This window comes from Triturus cristatus, chromosome 6, assembly GCF_964204655.1.
Source record: "Triturus cristatus chromosome 6, aTriCri1.1, whole genome shotgun sequence".
NCBI lineage: Eukaryota > Metazoa > Chordata > Amphibia > Caudata > Salamandridae > Triturus > Triturus cristatus.
This window is the reverse complement of record NC_140589.1, coordinates 1,919,113,511-1,919,136,457: the sequence shown is the minus strand read 5'-3', so window position 1 is coordinate 1,919,136,457 and position 22,947 is coordinate 1,919,113,511. Positions and strand designations below refer to the sequence as shown.

The 22,947-nt window shown below is 46.2% G+C and overlaps 1 protein-coding gene across 13 annotated transcripts in view; it reads left to right on the top strand.

Moving 5' to 3' along the window:
* Positions 1-22,574, top strand: part of LOC146822464 (uncharacterized) — a 58,689-nt gene extending 36,115 nt beyond the window's left edge. For 4 of the 13 annotated variants that reach the window (XM_085613580.1, XM_085613569.1, XM_085613571.1 and 1 more), the window contains exons 2-4: positions 16,913-16,972; positions 18,998-19,051; positions 19,588-22,574. In XM_085613580.1, the coding sequence (XP_085469706.1) occupies positions 20,652-21,845 (1,194 nt within the window). In that variant the 5' untranslated portion in view covers positions 16,913-16,972; positions 18,998-19,051; positions 19,588-20,651 and the 3' untranslated portion in view covers positions 21,846-22,574. Of the gene's footprint in view, positions 1-13,343; positions 13,630-16,912; positions 19,052-19,587 lie in introns of those variants that run through there. The other 9 variants (XM_085613574.1, XM_085613575.1, XM_085613577.1 and 6 more) reach the window with 6 other exon arrangements.
* The last annotated feature ends 373 nt before the right edge of the window (positions 22,575-22,947 follow it).

Sequence of the window (22,947 nt, the reverse complement as noted above, 5' to 3'; positions counted from 1 at the left end):
GGGGTGCAGAGGAGGTGAGGCCTGCCCAGGGGTACAGAGGAGGTGAGGCCTGTGCAGGGGGGGTTGCAGAGGAGATGAGGCCTGTGCAGGGGGGGTTGCAGAGGAGATGAGGCCTGTGCAGGGGGGTGCAGAGAAGGTGAGACCTGTGCAGGGGGGGGGGGCGCAGAGGAGGTGAGGCCTATACAGGGAGAGTGCAGAGGTGGTGAGGCCTGTGCAGGGGGTGCAGAGAAGGTGAGACCTGTGCAGGGGGGGGGGCGCAGAGGAGGTGAGGCCTATGCAGGGAGAGTGCAGAGGTGGTGAGGCATGTGCAAGGGGGTGCAGAGAAAGTGAGACCTGTGCAGGGGGGGGCGCAGAGGAGGTGAGGCCTATACAGGGAGAGTGCAGAGGTGGTGAGGCCTGTGCAGGGGGGTGCAGAGAAGGTGAGACCTGTGCAGGGGGGGGCGCAGAGGAGGTGAGGCCTCTGCAGGGAGAGTGCAGAGGTGGTGAGGCCTGTGCAGGGGGGTGCAGAGAAGGTGAGACCTGTGCAGGGGGGGGCGCAGAGGAGGTGAGGCCTATGCAGGGAGAGTGCAGCGGCGGTGAGGCCTGTCTAGGGGGGTGCAGAAGTGGTGAGGCCTGTCCATGGGGGTGCATAGGATATAAGGCCTGTCCTGTGCTGAGGAGGAAACCTTTCCTCTGAGGGTAGGAGGTGAGGCATGTCTAGGCCCCATCTCAAATGCTGGACCACACCAGGCCCTGACTCACATTGTTGTCCATACGAGGCCATGCAAGAAGGAAAGAACAAGCTATGCATCCTGGTCCATACCAGGCCTTTCAAGGGAGTGGATGAGATATCTGCATACATGCACCTCGCTGTACTGCCGTCTCTTCCATGTTGCCGAAGGGATAGCAGGCTGTGCAGCCTGGTCCTGCCTGGCTCTGCAATGGAGAGTGAAAAGTCCCATAGTTCCTGTCATGGTTTTGGGTCTCAAAACCAATATCGCCCTGTTTAGCATCCTCTGGTTTGTAGCGAAAGGGTGAATGGTTTGATTATGTGTGGGAGCTACTAATATGGCCGTTTGTCTCTTTTCGGCCATTTGCTGGAAGGAAGCATGTCCGCTCACTGTACAGCGAGCGGTCTAGTCTTTGCTTCTTCCTGATGAACGCCAGCACACAGAAGGTCGGGTTGGACTTCTGAGTCTTTTGGTATTTAGACCCGAGTTAGTGAACCCGACGCTGCTTCGTCTCCGTTCAGATGGCGGCACCAGGAAGCCTTGTTTCATGTTTGGGAGGAAAGGAAAAGCTCCTTGTCTTGTAACTTCAGAGCAGACGCTCTGTATTGAAGGATACCTCTCGGCTGTGGTGCTCAACCCGCATGCTGCCACATCTCAATCTACCAAACACGTTAAGTGAGCGTAACTGCAAATCCCCTTCACCTGCGGTCCTGCCAAGTACCGCGCATCAGGCGTTAGATTAACGCATGTCAGTGTGGTGATCCACATCACCGCACTGAAATGCAAAGGCACGTATAATATCACCTAGCGCCTCATCAGCTGTGAAGCCGGAGAGCTTTTATCACCACTGATCGAAATCTGGCTGGCTCCGTGCTGCTTGCAAGCAGGCTTGGGGGTTGACTCAGCTCGTGTCTTCTTAGGCAGTTCAATGCAAAAACAATGTAGTAACATTCTCACCTGCCGCAGCATTCACTGACGTCACAACTTGACTCAGTGATGAGTTTAACCAATGAATGGACCGCACGTGGTGTGAGCGGACGAGAGACAGTGACGTTAGCTGCTTCGCACCCCGCGTTGCGGGCCGTGTGGCCTAATGATGTGAGGACCTGCCGCGACCAGACCCGGACCGCGGCCGGACTGCTGCTGCACTACAGACTAACAGAGCCATGTGAATGACGCAGACGGAGCGAGTGATCGAGTCATGCACTGCGGACGCTGCCAGGAGCCTATGTGGGGCACGTCGTTGAGGCGAGCTGGCCCTTTCCACAGATAGCATTGCTTGCTTCAAAGTACTAGTAAGTGTCCGTGTCACTAGCACATTTTCAATCCTTCTCCAATTATTTTTAGTACATCTGTTTTAATGAGCAAAGTAAAGTTGCAGCAGCTAAACATGAGGCCTCAGTGCCTGTAGGTCCACTGTGACAGTCTGACCATGATGGGCTGAGTGTACTCAAGCTGCAGCTGGTGCCGCACTGACTGTGGGGCTGGGGCAGCGGCAAGGCACCTGCATCGAAAATCGTTTGCACTAGTGACAACCCAATTCTCATTTAGAAGACACATTTGATGCCCTTTAATATCGCCCTTTGCAGGGGGTAATTCATCATCAGGCATATTTGTAATCTAAGGCTGTGGCATGTTCTGCGGTGTGCTGACGTGGCTGTCAGTGCCACGCCCAGAGAACGTGGCTCGGAGCAACCGATGCTTTGTGGTCTTGGGGCCTGTAGGTGGCCGTGCTCCTGGGCTGGGGAGTTGGCACAAGATGTTTTTTTCAAAAGTGAAACCAATGTATCTGAACGCTGTCGTCCAAGCCTAAGAGAAGACCTTCCTCAGTCTGCATCCCTGTGATCTCCCAGTCTGGCCCCAGCTTGAAGATTGTTACAGCTGTGCCCTGGCCCCTGGCTCAGCCCGCCCTTGCCGTAATGTCTGCTCAGCATTGGTGTGTGCAGTGTCAAAGTATAAGGTGCAGGCAGAGTTCATTTTAAACTCTATATAAAATAACAGCGCGCACACCTTAAAATGAAAGACAAGTGCAATTTAAATAATCAGTAGGAAATAGATTTTTTACAGTATGAACCCTTGACCTTTTTCTTTGCTGAATATTGTTTTCATCACATCCACCATTCTGCATAGAAGAACTAGAAGAAAATTAAACATTATCTTTTATTTTCTATTTTGTTTAACATGTGGAATATTACGTCATTCAGAATGTTGTGTGTTGTTAAAGGAGCCCCGTACAGTCAAGTGCTGGCTGGCTGGCTGCAGCGCTGCCCTGTTCTTAGCAGTGTCTTTCTGTGCTTTTAGTTAACGTTTAAAAAAAAAACTCTATTGTTGTTGCGAGCGTAGAAGATGAGACTTCCTAATAGTAGCAAGTGGCCTGTTTGGGGCAGGGCTCGCTATCTGTCGTGTTTGTTAGTGCTCTTTCATTTCCGGTGCCGAGCGGCAGTTTTAAGATCTTCTTAGCATTTCTCGTTGCTCAAGTGGGTGCAATTTCTGTTACTTATGTTTCCTTCGTCTTCACTGCTTGATTTTCTTCATGACAAAGTGTCACTCATAGTCGTTGAAATGTCACTCATAATTGCACTCAAATTATGAAAATGTCACACATACCTTGGCAGCTACGCGCCTGCACCCGTAAGTACTCGCACCTGTTCTGATACTTGTACTGCTGACTTTGGGAGCACTTTTCTGAGCTTTATTTTGTAATGCGCAGGAAGCACTTCAACTATTATCTTTGTTCATTAATGCGCTGGAAGCGATTCTTGTGTGTTGTCCATCAACGCGCCTTCTGTGCTGTACCTCTTTTGCTTGACGGTTGTCTAGAGAGTTGGTTTCCCTGCTCTAACTCTTGTTCTAACTCTAAGGATGGGCCTGTCTCTCTGCTCCTGATGTTCACCAAACTAACTGAGACCACAGTGAACAAGCATCTAACCAAATCCCTTGAGTCTAACTTCTGCACAAAGACCAACCAGGGCTCCAAGATGGTCTCGCTACAGAGACAGGGCCGGCTAAAGCCCAGCAGGATATTAGAGACATTATATGTGGGGCGGTGGAGGTGGGGCCTCTGATTTTATGAGATCTGTCACCATCTCCCACTCCACTTCACTACAGAGATTGGGGGGGAAGTGCTTGCTTGATTCTTATCCTTTTTGAAAATCTTTCCCAAGCGGTGGCATTAGCTAACTTCAAGACGATCACTACAGGAGCCCCCTCTCCAGGGCGGGTTTTGAGCCACTATCTTTTCAGTCTTTACATGGCCCACTTGTCCAACCTGATTGAGTCTTTCAATATCATCTCTGCTCGATGATACACAAATCATTAGATTAGAAGGAAATACAGGTTAGATAGCCAGTAACTTCAGGTGCTACCCCCAGGAAGTCGCAGATTGGACGAGCTCAAACTCTGGTGCTCAACAGTGAAAAAACTGAAATAGTGGTATTTGGGACTGGAGTCTCAGGGGCACAAGAGTGCTGCCCACTGACGTTGGGAGCTCCACCAACCCCATTCCACCTGGTGAGCAACCTGAGAGTTTGGATGGACTCTCATCTGCCCTTTAAAGAGAAGATTAAACCCACTTGCTCTTCAGGCTTCCGACTGCTGAAAGTTATTGGAAGAAGACTTCCATTCATCCCTGCTTCATCTAGAGGACCTGGCTCTGGCCCTGATCCTATTGAGAATGGATTCCTGCATCTCTTTATACGTAGGCATATCTAAATATCTCCTATGTAGGTTGCAGCCGCTGCAAAATACAGCAGCTAGGCTGGTCCTGAGCTTAAAGAAATCAACATTGATCTCCAACAAACTGGTTAAATTGGACTGGCTTCCTGTCCTGAAATGATGTCAATTTGAAGCACTTTATGTCATAGACTCTCTACAATTGGGGCCTGCATCTTTATATGCTTTTTGCCTGGTATTATGTGGCCCGAGCCGGGAGATCCCGCCATGCATTCCCTAAGTTCAGGAATACCAGAATAGGTGGCTGCTCTCTGCCTGTAGTGACGGCAGAGACCCGGAATGCCCTCCCAACTGACTTGTGCGCCCAAGAAAACTTGAGTTCTTTCAGGAAACAGCTCAAAACCTTCTGTTTTTAAATAACATCCAGGCCTCCGCATTTGTGTCCAGAGGGTGTAAATTTGCTACTTATGTTGTCATACAAGCGCCAGGACACTTCTTTCCTGGAGAAGCTGCGCACCGCTACGTAAATTGGCTCTCATATCACATCACATCATAAGTCATCGCAGGAGGAAAGGGACTGGGATCTGAATGTTTGATGTAGAGTTTTAAAACATATACCGACCCCACATCTTCTGGAGGTTTATGCCGGGGCATTGAATGGCAGTGTGTTGTTACCGTCTACATGTGAAGCAATCAGATCAGTGCTCCCCAAGCTTGGGAAGACCCGCCTGAGTGTACCTCTTATAGCCGTCAGTCACTGCTTAACTGTGATAATAAATCCCTGCCTGAGGTGATGCGACTCGGCTCTCCCTGCCACTAGAGAGAATAGTCCCCCCTAGTACAGTCGGGATTGATCCTGCGTAGATCCACAGCTATTAACCTACGGACAGTGTTTGCAGTGTTGCATCAGGTAAACCCAGACATGAAGGCGGCTGATGGCTCTCTAAAATAGCCTTTCTTGGTCGAGAGACTTTGGTGCCCTTGGTATGTCAGAGAGTTTGAGATCATTTACGACGCTGCAGTATAGCCAGTCTACGGCCGGAGTTTGGGTAAATGGGCTCAACTCAGACACCATTCAGATCACCAGGACACTGGGCTGAAATGCCATCTGTTGCCCTTTCTTTAAACTAGCAATGGACCCTTAGGCCGGGCATCTCCAGGTTAGGCATGGCATACTGGGGTGAGACCTGCATAGCATACTGGGGTGACACCTTTAAATACTAAAACTAAGAAGAAAACACATCTTTATAAAAGGACGGGTTTACAGTTTATAGCCACTGTGGCCACGCCGGAGGTGGCTAGAGAGTTGGGAAGGTCAGGTGACAGAACTTCAGAGTTCAGTTGAGAGACCTTTCAGTGCTAACTTTAATTTGGCATATCACTGGGTAGCTCTTATCTGAGTGTGGAGATTGTTCCAAACTAGCGATCTAAGCATCTGAAAAAACAGTGCAATGAGGCCTGGGCACAACTCATGAGTGGAGATTATCTTCTCGGAGAAGAGCGTGCGGTTCCATCAGGGCAGGTCCACAACATGGGGTCATGTCGCGAGTAAGGATGAGTAATGTGTAATAGACCTGGAGTCGGGGTATAGACTGCTTTCTTGATGTCTGCGTGACGTGATGCATGAGTGATGGGCTGAAGGCAAGATTCATAGGATTCTAGAGGCAGAATTGATGCCTTTTTAGGTCTCGCCTGGCTATCGCGCAAGCGATCGCTCAGCGAGACTTATGTAGGGGCTTCAGAAAAGGCTCCCAAAGGCTTCCCAGGCGGATCGGGTGGCGGTCACGTGCACAACCACGTGCATTCCATTTGCCACCAGTTACTTCCTGCGCGTGCGCCGCCTCACGCATTCAGAGAGCTTTAGTAAGGGGCACAAGACCTTAGGAATGCGATTTATGGCCAGTGCATGTGAGGCATTCAAGCGCGAAGCTGGCATCTGTCATCGGACTTGAAAGCTGCAGACTGCTTTCGCCAGCGCGCACTCGGCCTCACTTCCTGCATCCCCTCTTACAACAATTAACTTTCGTTATAACTCACACCCCATATGCTCATTCCCTCCCACCCTTCCTTTGATGTCCGCTTTTCTTGTTGTTTACAAACCACGCCACACACTGCTGCACCCCACACACTGCTGCACGCCACACACTGCTGCACACCGCACACTACCGCACGCCACACACTGCTGCGCACACTGCTGCATTACACACTGCTGCATGCCGCACACTGCTGCACGCCGCACACTGCTGCACGAAACTGCTGCACGCCTCACACTGCTGCACACCTCACACTGCTGCACGCCACACACTGCTGCACGCCACACGCTGCTGCACGCCTTACAATGCTGCACGCCTCACACTGCTGCATGCCGCACACTGCTGCACGCCGCACACTGCTGCACGCCGCACACTGCTACACGCCACACACTGCTGCACGCCACACACTGCTGCATGCCACACACTGCTGCATGCCGCTGCACGCCACCCACTGCTGCACGCCACCCACTGCTGCACGCCACACACTGCTGCACGCCGCACACTGCTGCACGCCACACACTGCTGCACGCCGCACACTGCTGCACGCCGCACACTGCTGCACACAACACACTGCTGCACACCACACGCTGCTGCACGCCGCACAATGCTACACGAAACACTGCTGCACGCCACACACTGCTGCACGCCACACACTGCTGCACGCCACACACTGCTGCACGCCGCACACTGCTGCACGCCGCACACTGCTGCACGCCGCACACTGCTGCACGCCGCACACTGCTGCACTCCACACACTGCTTTTATGCGAGTTTATACTACTGACATTGTAAATGACAATGCCTTTTATTTGTTTTAAAACCAAAACATAAATAAAAGGCATTGTAATTTTACAATGCCAATAGCTCAAACTCTTATAAATGCGAGACCTATTGCATTGCAAATGCTTGTTCTAGAAAGAAAAGATAACCTTTTGGAAGCTGATTAAAAGCCTCTTACAATAATACAATGTGTTCATCCCCAGAGCTGAGGCTGCTCGTGTCTGATTAGAACCTCATGGGGATGGTGATATAAATAACTGCAGGAAAAAAACAATAATCCTAGACGGGCCACCCAAAGGAAAACAACAAATCTAGCTCTTCCCAGAAACTTCTCTTTCACTAGCGTTTGTCTCTGCAGACACTCCGGATTCCCCACCATTAACCACGGGAGAGCTCAATAAAGACCACTTAGCAATCTTCTGCTGAAAAGGCCACGTAGCCTTTCTGAAAGGAAGTCGTGACTCCATCCCGCCACACTTCTGTATCCAGAGCCAGGCTCTGGGCCTCCTTGTCAATTTTGGGCCTACACATGTAGTGTGCACGCAAGATCTTGTGTGTGCCGAGGCCAAAATATAATCAGGATACCATATTCGCTTACAGCTCCGTCTCTCAAGGCACAGGGGCCTTAGCCAAGGTGGGGGATAGGGTGAACAAACAGGACCCAACCAGTCTATGTTTTTGCCTTAAGCTAAAATAATTGGCCTCTGATATTTACATTTATTTATTTTAGCCTTAGTTTGTAAATTCATAATATACTGCCGCGGAACTTTGAGCGGACGAGGATGAGGGTCGTGTCAATGAGGTCCGAGTGGGAGGAATTTTAATATAATATAAACAGCTGAAATGAAGAGTAAATGCAAGTTAAACTATTCTGTGTGAAATGGTCAGTTGGTCAATGTTATCATTTCTGATGTCTTTGTGCCAAACTGGAGGGTTGCTAATTTGAATCCTGGTTGGTGCACTAGGGAATAGTGACTTGTATATTTACACTGCTATGATGTTCCCTTCTGTGTGAGACAGCCCTTTGTATAAGGAAGCCAATAGTTTAATCAAAGAATTATAACAGTATAAAATATGCTACACTAAATATTAATTCAGTGGTATTTAAAAGGTTCGAGCCTATCTCCCAATCTCAGATGCTCGACTCTTAGCTAAAGTCAAATCCGGCTCCCCTTCCTATCTCTGTCCTCCTCATTAAACTCCCACCTTATCTACTCTTCTTGCGCCTGCTATTACATCACTGTGTAACCAGTCTCTGACCCTGGCCACCCTTCCATGATTATGGAAAGCAGCACGTCACACCTATTCCCAAAAATCCAATCGAGATCCCATGGATCCAGCTATCTAATGACCCATATCTCTCTCCCTGTGTTGGGCAAAGTTCTGGAGTCCTTCTTCGACACACAGCTCTCCTCCTACATGGAGAATCGTTGTTTGCTGGATGCCTCCTAGTCGAGTTTCGGACCTTCCCACAGCACCGAAACTGCCCTACTAACAGTAGTAGATACAATCAGGTTATTGTGGGCACCGGAAATCCCACCATGCTGGTCCTGCTTGACATGATGGTGGCATTTCAAACCATCTCAAACTCCTTCTTGATTCAACATATCTACCAGATAGGTATATAGGGCACTGCCCTCGAATGGTTCAAAGATTTCCTCAAAGATAGGGTCCAAACATTTTCATGGGCACTTAGCATTCCAAAACCAATCTCCTGGACGAGGGGGTCCCCGAGGGATCCTCTTTGAGCCCTATGCTTTTTAACATTTATGCAACCCTCCTGACCCAGTTAGTCAAGTCAGGTTGGAAATACTTTCTGATGCATACGACACCCAGCTGGTCATCTTGTTTGGGCAGGACAATAAGAACGTCAAACAGCAATTTGTCGCCTGCATGAGGAAAATCGCCATAAGGATATCCGTCTAATGTCTCCAATTAAATGGGGACAATGCAGAAATTCTCCCGTTTGGCAGAGCTGAGTTTCACTGAACGAACAACTCGTGCACGTCTCAGCTTGGCTCTGCCCCATCGCCCAGTGGAACAGACAGGAACCTGGGTATACTCTTAGATGATAAGCTATCTATGAAAGACCAGATTGCCTCCACCTGCGGCACTTGCTTTGGCATATTGCACCCTCTTAGGAGAATCTTTAGGTGGCTTCCTTTAGGCTCCTGGACTCTCACCGAGGCATTAATCATTAGTCGTTAATCATCAGTCGCCTGGATTATGGCAATGCCCTAATTCTAGCATCAAATGAATCCCTTTTATCAAAAATACAGGTGGTTCAAAACACTGCTGCCCGAATTGGTCAACAAATTACCTCCACGGACACCATCAACCCCCACACTCGGAGCCCTTCATTGGTTCCCCATTAAAAAAGAGAGATTTGTTCAAATTGCTCTGCCTTACCTACAAATCTTTGTCAGGCATAGGCCCAAAATACCTACTGGACAGACTCGTTCTCCACCACCCTGACAGAAATCTAAGATCTAAAAATCAACTTCTTTCATGTCCTCTGTGTATCCCAACATCATATGGTGGCCAGGCTTTCTCCAATCTTGGCCCTTATCTATGGCTTTAAGATCAGCTGACTTTTGACCTATTTGCCAGTCACAGGCCGAGATGTCCCTTTAAGGCTGAGTCACTGCATTTTATCACGAACCCAGGAACAAAAAACTTAATTCAGCTAAAAGTTAGCCATAAAAATAAAACCTTTCGATACAAAACTTTATTTTACCATAATTTAGATTAGGGTAAAACATCTTAAAATCAGTCAAGACCCCATTAACATAACATAACATAGGATGGCTGTTCAGAGAATAAGATCAGCTGTCGCAAACTTTACAAAAAGTTCGAGTGTGTAAATGTTTACTGTGCTATCAAATGTTAAATTTTTAGGTCTCTGCTAGCGTAGGCTGCGCAGACATGCGCAGTCTCGCTGGCGAGATTTAATGTTTTCGGTTAGATTTCGCTAGTGGGCTTTAAGCCCCGCCCCTCCTTTCCATTGGCTGGCGTCACCGTTTATGCTAAACGGTGGCCAGCCATTGGAAAAGAGCGTCTCGTGACGTACACATTTTCTCTTTTAGAGCCGTCCCAGTTGGACTGGCTGCCCCGACTTACTGCTGGCGTAAAAGGTTTTTTTATCTTTATGGGGCCAAACACATGGCCCCATAAAGATAAGAAACCAGTCATGCGTGCCAGTCCAACTGGGATGCTCTAAAAGAGAGTTGTTGTTGAAGTCCCTGGAAAATACTCCGACGTTCCTAGGTTGTACGCGTGACGGACGTGAAGCCCTGTCGTTAACAGAGGTTCTCCCCTGGGAACAAGTCGTTATGACTGACAGAAACCAGCAAGGTCAGCGATGTTTAAGCCATGTATAGTGCAGCCTACCAGCTGCTACCTTGAGATTTGACAAGGCATTGGTGGCTGCAAGTACGGGACGTCTTGAAAACTAGACCGCAGGGTTCCACCAGTAGCCATGTTGGAAATCCGTCGTAGAAAAAACACGTCAACACCATATTACAAAATCTCACTTCTTCAAGTTTGTTCACCTACTCCCAACATGGCTGACGAGTGTTTGCATACTCATTTAGCCTCATAAATTTAAATGTTTAGATGCATGCGCATATTACACCATGATGCGGTCACGTTACTGTTTTAAAAAACACATTTACTGATTTCACGAAAAAAATGTGTCAAGAATTTTTTTCTATCCTATCGTGGTCACTCTGTCCGTTTGCTAATTTTCAAACATTTTTCTAAGGCTTGTTGGCCTTCTTTATGTGTTGATGATAGACGCTCTGACGTCAGTATACTGCGCCCTTTGCTGCCCGTGCGTGCTTTGCCGGCGGGGCTGCTTCACTTGCTAATCTGAGAGTGTTGGCTATGGGGAGCGACTTCTACCTGCGATATTACGTGGGCCATAAGGGAAAGTTTGGTCACGAGTTCCTTGAGTTTGAGTTTCGACCTGATGGTAAGTTCCCGAGGCTGCTAGATGGGAAGTTTTACAGCGCCTATCAGGTGTCTAGGCGCCTACCCGAGGAAGGTTTGTGCGTGAACATTGATTGGGACTTGGGCTGCCCTTCTATGCGAGAGAGGCATCGGTGTCCGGGAACCCCATTGCACAGCCCACCTTTCTCTAGACGTGGGTCTGCCACAGCGGTGCCCCCGTGCAGTTTAGGTAAATCCCGCCTTTTTGTACACGTTAAGGTGTCGATTCCGATCCTGGAACTTCATTTCCCGTACGACTCGTATCCGTATTTTTTTAAGTACGAATCGTACAAGTCACGTCCGACCCATGAAGTACGATTCGTACGGGAAAAAGTACATGCGAATCGTCTCGGGAAAAGTGGCCGAGACGTCACCGGACATTTTTCCATACGAATCGCCTCTGGAAAAGTCTCTGAGACGTCCCCGGACAGTTTTACATGCAAATCGTAAAACTGAAGTCCGAGCGTGCAAGTACGATCCAGACCATGCGTCCGAACACACTAGCGTATGGAAAAGGCTCCGTACGGAGCGAACTCTGTACGAGCCCTACCCCGAGTACACCTGTGCCTGGGGTACGAGTCTGACGGCCCCCCCAGCCCCCACCCCACCCGCGTATGTACGCACCGTACCCCCACCCACCCCCGTATGTACGCACTGTACCCCCACCCACACCCCGTATGTACGCACTGTACCCCAGACGGACCCCAATCCTCGCGTATGTACGGTGCGTACCCCATGCGACCCCCCCACCCGCGTATGTACGGTGTGTACCCCATGCGACCCCCCCACCCACGTATGTACGGTGCGTACATACGCGGGTGGGGGTTCGCATGGGGTACGCACCGTACATACGCGGGTGGGGGGGTCGCATGTGGTACGCACCATACATTCGCGGGTGGGGGGGTCGCATGGGGGACGCACCATACATACGCGGGTGGGGGGGTCACATGGGGGACGCACCGTACATACACAAGTATTTGGGTCCGCCTGGGGTATGGTGCATACATACGGGGGGTGGGTGGGGGTACGGTGCGTACATACGGGGGGTGGGTGGGAGTACGGTGCGTACATTTGCAATTGTGGGATACTCACCATACATGATGACATGTACGATGTGGGTGATGGCCTGTACGTGGCGTAGGAGGCCCCCATTTCCTCCTGCATCGCGGCGTACTTGGCTTTTCTGGCACTTTTTGGCACTCGTAAAAATATAGCCGTGCCGACTGCTGTGGGTACGAATCGTACTTGCTGGTCCGTAAAATGCTGCCTGACTCCGTGCGGACGTCGCGTACGCGCTGTTCAGGATCGGAATTGTATGTTATTTTTTCACCGCACGGCTTTCGTACGATTCGTACGGAAATGGTATTTCCGGACGAATCGTTCTTGCTGGTTTGTAAGGTGTATTGCCCGGGTACGAGTCGGACAGAGAAAACGCACCGTCTGACGATTCGTACCTGGGTTTTACAGGATCGGAATCGACACTTAAGCAGGGAGAAATTTGCAGTCATAGCCATATAACCTGTCCATAGTCCTTTGTGTTTTGAGTGCGGTGCTTGGGAGAAAGAGAAGGGGAGGGCGTTCTAATGACTTGGATATTAAGAGCATTTCCGAGCATACCCATACGCGCAAGGTCTGCACTGTTGATGATATAACATAGAGCCATCTGTTATTGCTGATATGACAATAAAGGTGCTTGATACAGCAAGACACGTGGATCAAATGTGATGGTTAATATGTTGTTCGCAGGGCATCCTCAGATGTGTTTTGTTTTGGCCAATAGCCACATTTCTCACCGGGCCACAGTTTGAAACAAGCATTGAAAATGCAATAGGTTTTGCCTTTCTTTAAAGCCATTTGCTTTGCTATACAATACCTTTAGCAAAGCAAATGGCTTTAACTTAATCAAAGGCAAAACCTATTGCATTTTCAATGCTTGTTAGTACTAGTAATAACAATCACTGTACCTAGTGTAAACCTGTTTTATAGGTCTACATTAAAAGAATTAATTCCAGAAGTACTGGTAACACCCTTACAGTAGTCTCAAAAAGAATTACTCTTTGTCTCCAGGAACCTTCAGGTTTGCCCCGCCTTTGGGTGGGCTGACCCATTGCCTACACTCGTCTAGTGCAGCTCTCCGATGCCAGTACAACTGCAACAGCCTGGCAGGGTGCACACATCTCAGCTACAAAAGTCCTGCTTGTTTGGCGCTGGGAGGCGGGAGCTGCCAGGCATGAGGGATCCCGCACAGTGCAGCCTCAAGGATACCGTTGCCTTTAGAGATGCTAATATGGAGTGCGGAGACCTGCAGTGAAACAGCCCTGAATGAGTGAATTAAATCCATGCTGAGGGCATATGATGGAAATGTGCCTTTGCTGTTTATTTCTTCCATCCAGCCTCTATCGAGGTGCACACATTGTCCGATCTGGGGACAGAGGCACAGAAAAGGTAGGATTTGCCCTGTACTAAACAGTTTGGTAAGTTACCCATTCAAGGAACACAGAACTACTTGTTCCAAAAGTTATTACTTGACCATGATACATTCCATGGAATAGCCCATGAGATTGGACACTGTGTACCCACCCTCCTCAGAGACCATGTCTATGTGGTGTCATCAGTAGGTGAAGAATAAGATGTATTCACCACTCACCCAACTGCACCTGGAACACAGCTGCCCGTCACCACAGTCTAAGCCCATTTTTAGAAGCACAGTTTTACTTACAACCCTTGGATGATTGTAAATACCCACGATCTTGGACATAAATCGGAGTAGAGCCATAAATGTAATCAGCGATTCCCCAAGCGCACTATTAGACACATTGGTAGGCCAGGGTTAAACAGTCTCCTGGTTGTAGTTTCCTAGTGCAGTAAACCACACGTGGGGTGGCAGAGAATGTGATGGAGAGGCCGAGGAACCACAATCCCAGGATAATGACCTGTATGGAGGCCCTGCAGAGACTTAACATTTGGTGTTTATTTCCAGCATATTTCGGTAAAGTGGTAAAGCCAGGATTAGATGTAATGTCTAGTGGTGGTGTCTGCACACACCAGTGAATTGCCCACCGTGTTAGGGGTTTTCTGACTTTTTTTACAGCATTTGCTAGCTTTATTCAGCTTATTTTAAGCGCCTCCCCACCAATATTTATGTGTGGTGAAAAAGGTCAGAAGTAGATTGAGACCTTTTCTTTTAGCCGTGGAGCGGTAGGTGCTTGTTGTAGGCGACTACTGTCCCCAGAACCAGTCCATGACACTACTAACTAAAGTAGACTGGTACACATTACTGGGCACCGAATGCCAGTGGCCAGAATACCTACCAGCTCTTCCTTGTATATTTGTGTTGTGTTTTATGGCTGGAGCCCTTCCTCCTCACCTCACATGTCTTCCCCCTCCGCCCACCCCCAGGATGTTGGTCTGTGTGCGAAGGTGGTTTCGTGTTGGGTTCATGTAAGGTGTAGAACCCATTTCAGATGTCCCCTTTCGTAGGGAAAATTATAAACTCTTTGACACTACTTGGTACCTAATACCAGATACCTTGCCGAAAAAAGCAAAAGAACTGACTCTGCATAAATTACTGTACTGTAATACTTCCTTGAAATGTTGCTCTTTTTGTACATCCTTCAGTCCATATGAAACCAGTGTTTGCTCCTACCCCCTCAACCATGCACCCCTCCCCCTCAACCCCCATCACCTCCTCCACACAGTTCCATGGATCCTGCCAGCTATTACATGCTCACCTGTCAAGAGAACTTACAGACAGAATAGGCCCTTCCCTGCTGGAGGATCACTGAACACTTCCTGTTAGTCACTCCATGGGGTGTAATCCCATCGATGCTGCCGCTGCACAGAAGCAATGCACTCGCTGACCTCACCTGTCAGAATGCCAGGAGCCCACTGATCTCCAATCCCACATAACTGCCCTACAGTGCTCTAATCTACCCCATCAGGCTCTCATCCCCTTTTAGGAGGGGAACCCCAGCACGCAGTTGCCACATCAATGACACCACCCTCCAAACAAACTTCACTCCTTCAAATGAGAATTTAATCTCCATTGGTTTTGACAGGTTCATCTTTGCCTCTTCATCAGGGGCTCCAAAGGATGAGAGGTGAGAAATACACATTTGAACAACATCCCTGTATCCTTCAAAGCTGCTCATATTTGTGAAAGAGGTCAAGATGCAGCTCTTTAAAGAACCCTATATCACAAGTGCATTAACCGTCCAGAAACCAGTTACCCCTCCTATTACTCATTCCCTTTATGCTGGTCTTTGACCATGCACAGTGCTCCGTTGCCTTCTGGCTGGGTTTGTGCTGTAATAATGGCATATGCATTCATCCATATTGGCGTGACTAGTGTGCACTTGTTCATCTTCCCTTTCCGCTCATGTACCTGCCCGGCCCTGTGCTGGGAAGCCGTGCTGCCCTCCATTCACTGTTTCTGGCCATGGAATGGGTGATCACCACCCATCGTACAAGGCATTGCTTCACTCCTTGCCCTTCCGGGGCATTGGTCACTAATTGCACATCGTCATCTAATCTGCGTCCTTTTCACTTGCTAATGGACCGCAAAGTTCCCATCGCAGTGCAGTGCTTTCGGGTCCTGCCATTTGAATGTCCTTCATCTGACTTGCTGACTCCAACTTCACTAACCAGCCATTTGACTGACATGTTGTTGATGACGTGTCCCCTGGCTCCTCAAACTGTCTTCAGTTTCCTTTGGGGTGGTTGCCTCCCTTCCACTCCTAATTCACCTTAAGAACTGAGATTGGATTTCCATTGATGCCTCGTTGCTGCCATTTCTCAGCCTTCGTTTCACGCTGCATCAGCTTGAACTTGAATCGCTGCTGTTCAGAGAGCATGGTATGTGTAGCTCTAAGAGTGGTTGATTGCTTTATGGAGGTTTGACTGAATTATGTACGAGGACTTTAACATGCTGTTTGTCAACCAGATTGTGTTCATTTGCATGTTTCATAGGCCCTAAATGGAAAGATGGGGCTATGAAGAAGTGGGCTGGGCTTTTAGGGTCTGCTATCTAAGCTGCAGCTGTGCTGTGTGTTAACTCAGACCTTGTTCATCTTGTAGGTGCGCTGTATGCGCACCCAGACCTTTTTTAGCCCGTGGGTGTGCTGTATGTTCACTCAGACCTTGTTCAGCCTGTGCCTCCACTGTTGGTTCACTCAGACATGGTTCATCCTGAAGGTGCTCAGGCTGTTCTTTCAGACCTTGTTCAGCCTGTGGGTGCACTGTATGTTCAAACAGACCTTGTTCTGCCTGTGAGTGAGCTGTGTGTTCATTCAGACCGTGTTCAGCCTGTGGGTGCGCTGTATGTTCACACAGACCTTGTTGAGCCTGTGGGTGCGCTGTGTGTTCGTTCGGACCTTGTTTAGCCTGTGGGTGCGCTGTATGTTCACATAGACCTTGTTCAGCCTGTGGGTGCGCTGTGTGTTCGTTCGGACCTTGTTCAACAAGGGTTCATAGTGTGTTCATTGTAGCGCAAGGTTTTGATTTACAGGAAGATGTATGTTGTGGGTTTCATCGTATATACGAGTACAATAAAAAGGTTTAAAAAAATCTATTTATTCATAGACCAAAGGTGCTTTACAATAGTTACCAGAGAATAAAGTTCTTTTTGCTTTGTAAGTTAATGATGGTTGTTAGGAAGATGGGAAGAAGTGGGATTCGGGTTTGATGCAAATAAGCTCTTGGTTGAAGCGTCTCTTTATTTGCTTTCAAGGTAGGATGGACCAGGTGGTGCGGCTGCCATCCCCGGGGGAACAAACAAAATAACTGTTTGGTAAGGTTTTCCATTACCCTCTATTTCCTTTTCTCTTATTACCTCTCTAGTCTCTCGCTCTGACTCTCTCTCTGTGTCTGTTTTTTTTTGTATCTCTTCAGCTTCTTAAATAAAATAAAACAATACGTGACTTTTATTTATTCCTCTTCTTTGATTGCTTGCTAGCTGCTTTGAGCGTGTTTTCTTACAAAAGCTAGTTTTTGCCAGGGTCAAGCTAATCAACTCCAGTTTAAACAAGCGTTTGCAATGCAATAAGTCTTGCAGTTACGCGAGTTTAAGGTATTGGTATTTTAAATGAAAATGCCTTTTATTTATGTTTTAAAAACGAAAAATAAATAAAAGGCATTGTTATTTGCACTGTCAATAGCTCAAACTCGCGTAAATGCGAAACCTATTGCATTGCAAATGCTTGTTAGAAGGTGTAATGGCCTCTACATGTTCTTTCTGTGTTTATATCAGCAATTATATTTATTGCATTAGTTGATTTGAGACATTATCTTATGTTATACATACCGTATAGAGAATGTTATGCCAATGGCAGGCCTCACAGTGCAAACATATAGCACTCAAGCAACCAGACAAGGCTTCAAAGCCCTTGGTAAACCTAACATGTTCACAAATCTTAGAGGCTACATCATACTTGTTTTTAAAGTGTTATTTTGCATTGTGGTACTTAAACATTCACAAAATAATGGTTTGCCTGTTTCTTTCTAGTTTCTTCTTTATAATGCAAAAGGACCCCCATTCCACTAACGCAGAAATGAAGTGTCACCCTCGCTGCCAGCAACATCCATGCCATCTATTTCAGCTATGAGCTATGTTTTTTTTACCAACACGAGGTTATAAAGATTAATTAAATGCAAAACTGATTTGAAAACAGAACGGAAAGTTCATGCGAGAAACACTGCAGAGATTTTATCTCAAAGTAATAATAGGTTTAATGGATTATGTATTGACCAACACTGTCATCTGCTGTATATTTCCTAAAATTACCACGCGAAAATTTTTTAAGATAGAGAACTTTTTACCCACGAAAATGACAAATAATGCAAGTTTTTCTTTACAACAGACCCGCTTCGTTGAAAATCGGCACTCATCATTAAAGCCACGATTCATTACTTTCAAGATAAAGGAGTTAAAAATGTGAAATATGAAATTTTGCGTGGCGTTCAATGGTGGACAACTTATATCCGTGATGTTTGCATTTGGACACTAGCCATTTCATAACTAGCGCGGCCCGTCATGGGACGGACAGAAGATGTGCACGCGGGGACTGCCTTTACTGGCAGCAAAAAAAAAAGTCCCCAGTGTATCACGCCGCCAGTAAAGCATCCAATCCCCGCTTGCACATCTTTTGTCTCATTTGTCTCCCCGCGTGCATGCTGGAATCCTATTGATTCCAAAAGGCCTGTGCATGCGCTGCTTTCGCCAGGCCGAGACCTAAAAATTGTGCAGAGCTTTCTTCTTTCTTCCTCTTACTTTAGGGCTTTTACGAATACTAAGTGTTCTCTGGCAATGCACCTCGCCATGCAGGGTGTTGTAGTTGTGTCCAGCCTCCCAATGTTGCTGCTAACCCCCCCATTCTATTTTTGCATTCCCACTAATGTGTCCGACCAGCTGGGTACCCTGGCATCCACCAGTTGGAGACACATTTCACTGGGTATGTGAATGTGGTGCGGCCTAGTGCAGGTCCGGTCTCTACCTAGGTTGGGACGCACTGGTCCTTGAGGACTTGCCGCCCGAGTTGCCCAGCAGTTCCTTGACTGTTTCCTCATTTGTCTTCTCCCTCGGACTGCTCCGTCTGTGTCCTTGCTCTCTGGATCTGACTTCCACCATCCCTATTCGTCACGTCCTCTCAATCTGCCCTTATCTGTCTTGTTTGCCATTCAGGGGTCGTGCTGGGTCCCTGTGGTGAAAGTTGAAGATAGTCTTTTTTTTTCTCTATCCTGTGTTGTTTTGTGTTTGTCTTTTCTTGTCCCTGTTTGGTTTCCTTTGCTGTTGTGATGCTTTCTTCTCCTTTTTCAGGTGTAGCAGTGCTCGGGTCCTGTTGAAGGAGTGTGATGAGTTTCTTTCCCTCAAGTAAGTCCTTATCTTTCCCACAATTTGAAATGGTGAATTCCACTGAGCTACCTGGACACGGCCTAACCCTACAGTGGCATTTAAAGCAGTGATTACAAGCAGGCCAATTCCTTTATTCAATAAAATGTCCCTCTCTAAATCACTGGAAAAAGGAATAGATGAACACTCTAAGTGGGGAGGGGAGTAAATCGCATCTGATAATTGATCAAAATTATTACAAATATCTCACTTTGATGCCAGCCATTGACACAAAAAGTGTAAATTAATGGCGTTTGCTGCTGAGAATCTGAGTCATAATATATGTGTAACTTGTGTTTCCTTTTTAAATATTCACTTCTTTTACTCTTGCGATCTCAAGTCCCAGTAGTCCCAAGCTCCCGATCTACAGAGTGTCCAAGAGCTGTTTTACCACTATCAGAAATTCAACTCAAAACGATCACCTCTCTTGTTTCTGTAAATGTTTCTTTCAGCAAAGTATAAGGTCATAAGTATTTTTTATTCATGTTCATTTACAATCTCTAACTCTATTTCTACAGGTCACTGACACATCAACAGAAAAAAGAAGATTTTAATTTACGCAACAGAAACAATTATTTCAAGGAAAGTTAAAACATTCTGGAGCTCTAGGGGAGAAACACATTCTAAGTGGCATGAATGTTGAGGAACTTGGAGCGGAAGAACCTGCCTAATGTGAAAGTTGTCAAAATCTGTAAAGGATGTTTACCAAGAGTCCATTACTGATATTGAGTAGCCTCTGAAATATAAATGAAACGCAAGTGCAAATTGAAAGTCTGCATCTACTAATTGTCAGAACATTTTCACTTAATGCAAACATTTCAAGATTGGTAGAACAAAGAACATTGGCAACAATTGATGCCCACGCAGTGCACTTGAGAATAAACACTGTTGTAAATTCTGTCTGATGGTTTTATGAGAAATGCCTTGGAGACCCAAACTCCTTCCTAACAGATGAGTACATGTGATGTGACAGAATTATCAGAAAGACTAATGACCTCTGTTTAAAAGAGAAAGCTTTTGTCTCCATCGCCTGTGATTCAGAGGAGAGAAAACATTGTTTAAAAGAAATGCTCTATCTCAGATGTCATTACCGCAAAGACACTGTATTATCATTTCCCATATAAAAAGATTCCCCCCCAACTCTGTCTGTTGGGTTGATCTGAGTGGTTTCAAAGTGCTTTGCTATTGATAATGCATAAACCACCCTGTAATGCCTATTCACCTGTCATTATTTCTGTGAACAAATATACTTAACAGGCAAACACTAAACCCCAAAGACCTTATCAGGGTTTAAAAAAAATCCAAAATCAAATGTGAGAAACTGGAGTCACAAAATCCCCCGGGTATAATTTGGAGAAAATAAATCAATGATATACATCTTAATAATTAAAGGGGGCTCCACAGTCAAAGTTTATAAGACAAGTTAGCTAGGCTGCCTTTAAAAGTAGGAAATTGATCTCCAGATAAAAGCTATAATTAGTTCAATAAAAATGTTAAGAAGAGCTTCTTCAGTTTATTTTAGAAGTTAACGCTGAGTGTAATATCAACAAGTACAGACTCTGGAATCCGATTTAGTCCTAAGATGGCATGTATCCAGGAACAAACACAAGATGGAGATGCATACATTTCAAATAAGAGCAATGAATGTGAGAACAGATTTAGTTATCAATCCCACCTCCCTAAATACGAGAGAACTCACACTGGACAAAAACCTTATCAGTGCCCTGAGTGCCAGAAAGGTCTCAGTAACAAATCTTCTCTCATAAAGCACGTGAAAATCCACACTGGAGAAAAACCATATCAGTGCTCTGAGTGCCAAAAAAGCTTTATTCGGAAAGACCAACTCATTCAACATGAGAGAACTCATACTGGTCAAAAACCTTATCAGTGCTCTGAATGCTGGAAAAGCTTCAGTCAGAAATACCGCCTCATTCAACATGAGGGAACTCACACTGGACAACACCCTCATCAGTGCCCTGAATGCCAGAAAGGTTTCAGTCACAAATCCTCTCTCATTCGACATGTGAGAATCCACACTGGTGAAAAACCATATCAGTGCTCCGAGTGCCAAAAAAGCTTCAGTTTTGAGGGCAGTCTCACTCGACACAATAGAATCCACACTGGACAAAAACCATATCAGTGCTCTGAGTGTCAGAAAAGCTTCAGGAGTTGGGGCGGTCTCACTCGACACACGAAAATCCACACTTGTCAAAAACCTTATCAGTGTTCTGAATGCCAGAAAAGCTTTAGTGAAAAATACCATCTCATTCAACATGAGAGAACTCACACTGGGCAGAAACCTTATCAGTGCTCTGAATGCTGTAAAAACTTCAGTCAGAAATCTACCCTTACTCTGCATGAAAGAACCCACACTGGGAATAAACCGCACCGGTGCTCTGAATGCTGGAAAAGCTTCAGGCAGAAAGCTAACCTTACTCTGCATGAAAGAACCCACACTGGGAATAAACCTTATCAGTGCTCTGAATGCCAAAAAGGTTTCAGTGACAAAAGCAGTTTCAATCGACATGAGAAAAAGCATACTGGGCTCAAACCGTATCAGTGTTCTGAATGCCAGAACTGCTATTATCTTAAAAAAAGTCTCACTTATCATGAGAGAACTCACACAGGGGAAAAACCTCATCAATGCAATGAATGCCATAAAAGATTCAGTGTCAGATCCAGTTTAATTAAACATGAAAGCATCCATACTGGACATAAACCATATCAGCGCTCTGAATGCGAACAGAAACTTCAGTCAGAAATGAAACCTCATTAAGCACGAGAGAGCTCACACTGGGGAAAGAGCTTATCAGTGCTCTCCATGCAAAAAAACAATTCTTTCTTTGTTCTCAATGTGACAGAAACTTCAGTTGTAAATGTAACGTCTCTACATGGGTGTAACAACGTGGGAGAATAAAAGGAGCTCACTGTCAACCCTGGGGAGGAGGTTTCAGCATCGCAAAACCTTCCCATGAAGCAGCCTCAAAGACGTCCATCCATTGATGGCCTTACTAACTGTCTACTGAGAAAAGCGCCCACTGAGAGATGGACATGCTTTAATTAGTCTAATTACTTAATAATTATTTGTTTAATATTTTAAGTCATTTTCTTGTCAAGCCTGCCACATTCCATGAGGCTATCAATAATGGTGAAAATCTGCTGCTTTCCAGGTCCGTGTTGGAAGTAGGACTGTCACTGGCAACTGGAGTGGTCGTGGAGATCAACTAACTATCCTAAATGAAAAATAAATAAAAATATGATTAAAAAAAAGGAAAATATTTGCATATATGTACTATGTACATGAACTCAAACTTACAAAACGTTAAGTACAGAATTAATTGAAATTGAAACAAATTAGTTGCAATTATTTGGTTATTAACATATATATTATAGGTTATTAACATATTTTACCATAAAATAATTATTGTAAACATATATACTGTTTTAATATTCTATTGAATTTATCTGTATCTTTAAAACTGTGAAATAAATTACTATGATATTATTTCCTTCCCTCCATTATATTTTATGAGAGGATGTTGCAGTATGATTGGTTGGCCATGTGTGTTGCTGGACTTATTACTGCTCCTTTTTGGTGGTAGTAACTTACATTCGTAAATTTGGCTGTACCTCGTTTCAAAGAGTGGAGTTATACAAATCTAAACTTTTGAATAACTTTACACCTGTAAATGGTGAATAGCCAAAAGCAGCACAGTTACTCAAAAGTGTATAAGTAATCTTGTATGTGTAAATTACTCATGGGTGTAAGTTACTGTTGCAAATAGCCGCCAAGGTATTCAACTTGACAGGAGTGGTAAATCTGAAGTGGATGCAGGTACTTGGACTGCTATTGGAGAAAATTGGAAGATCCTGCTAGA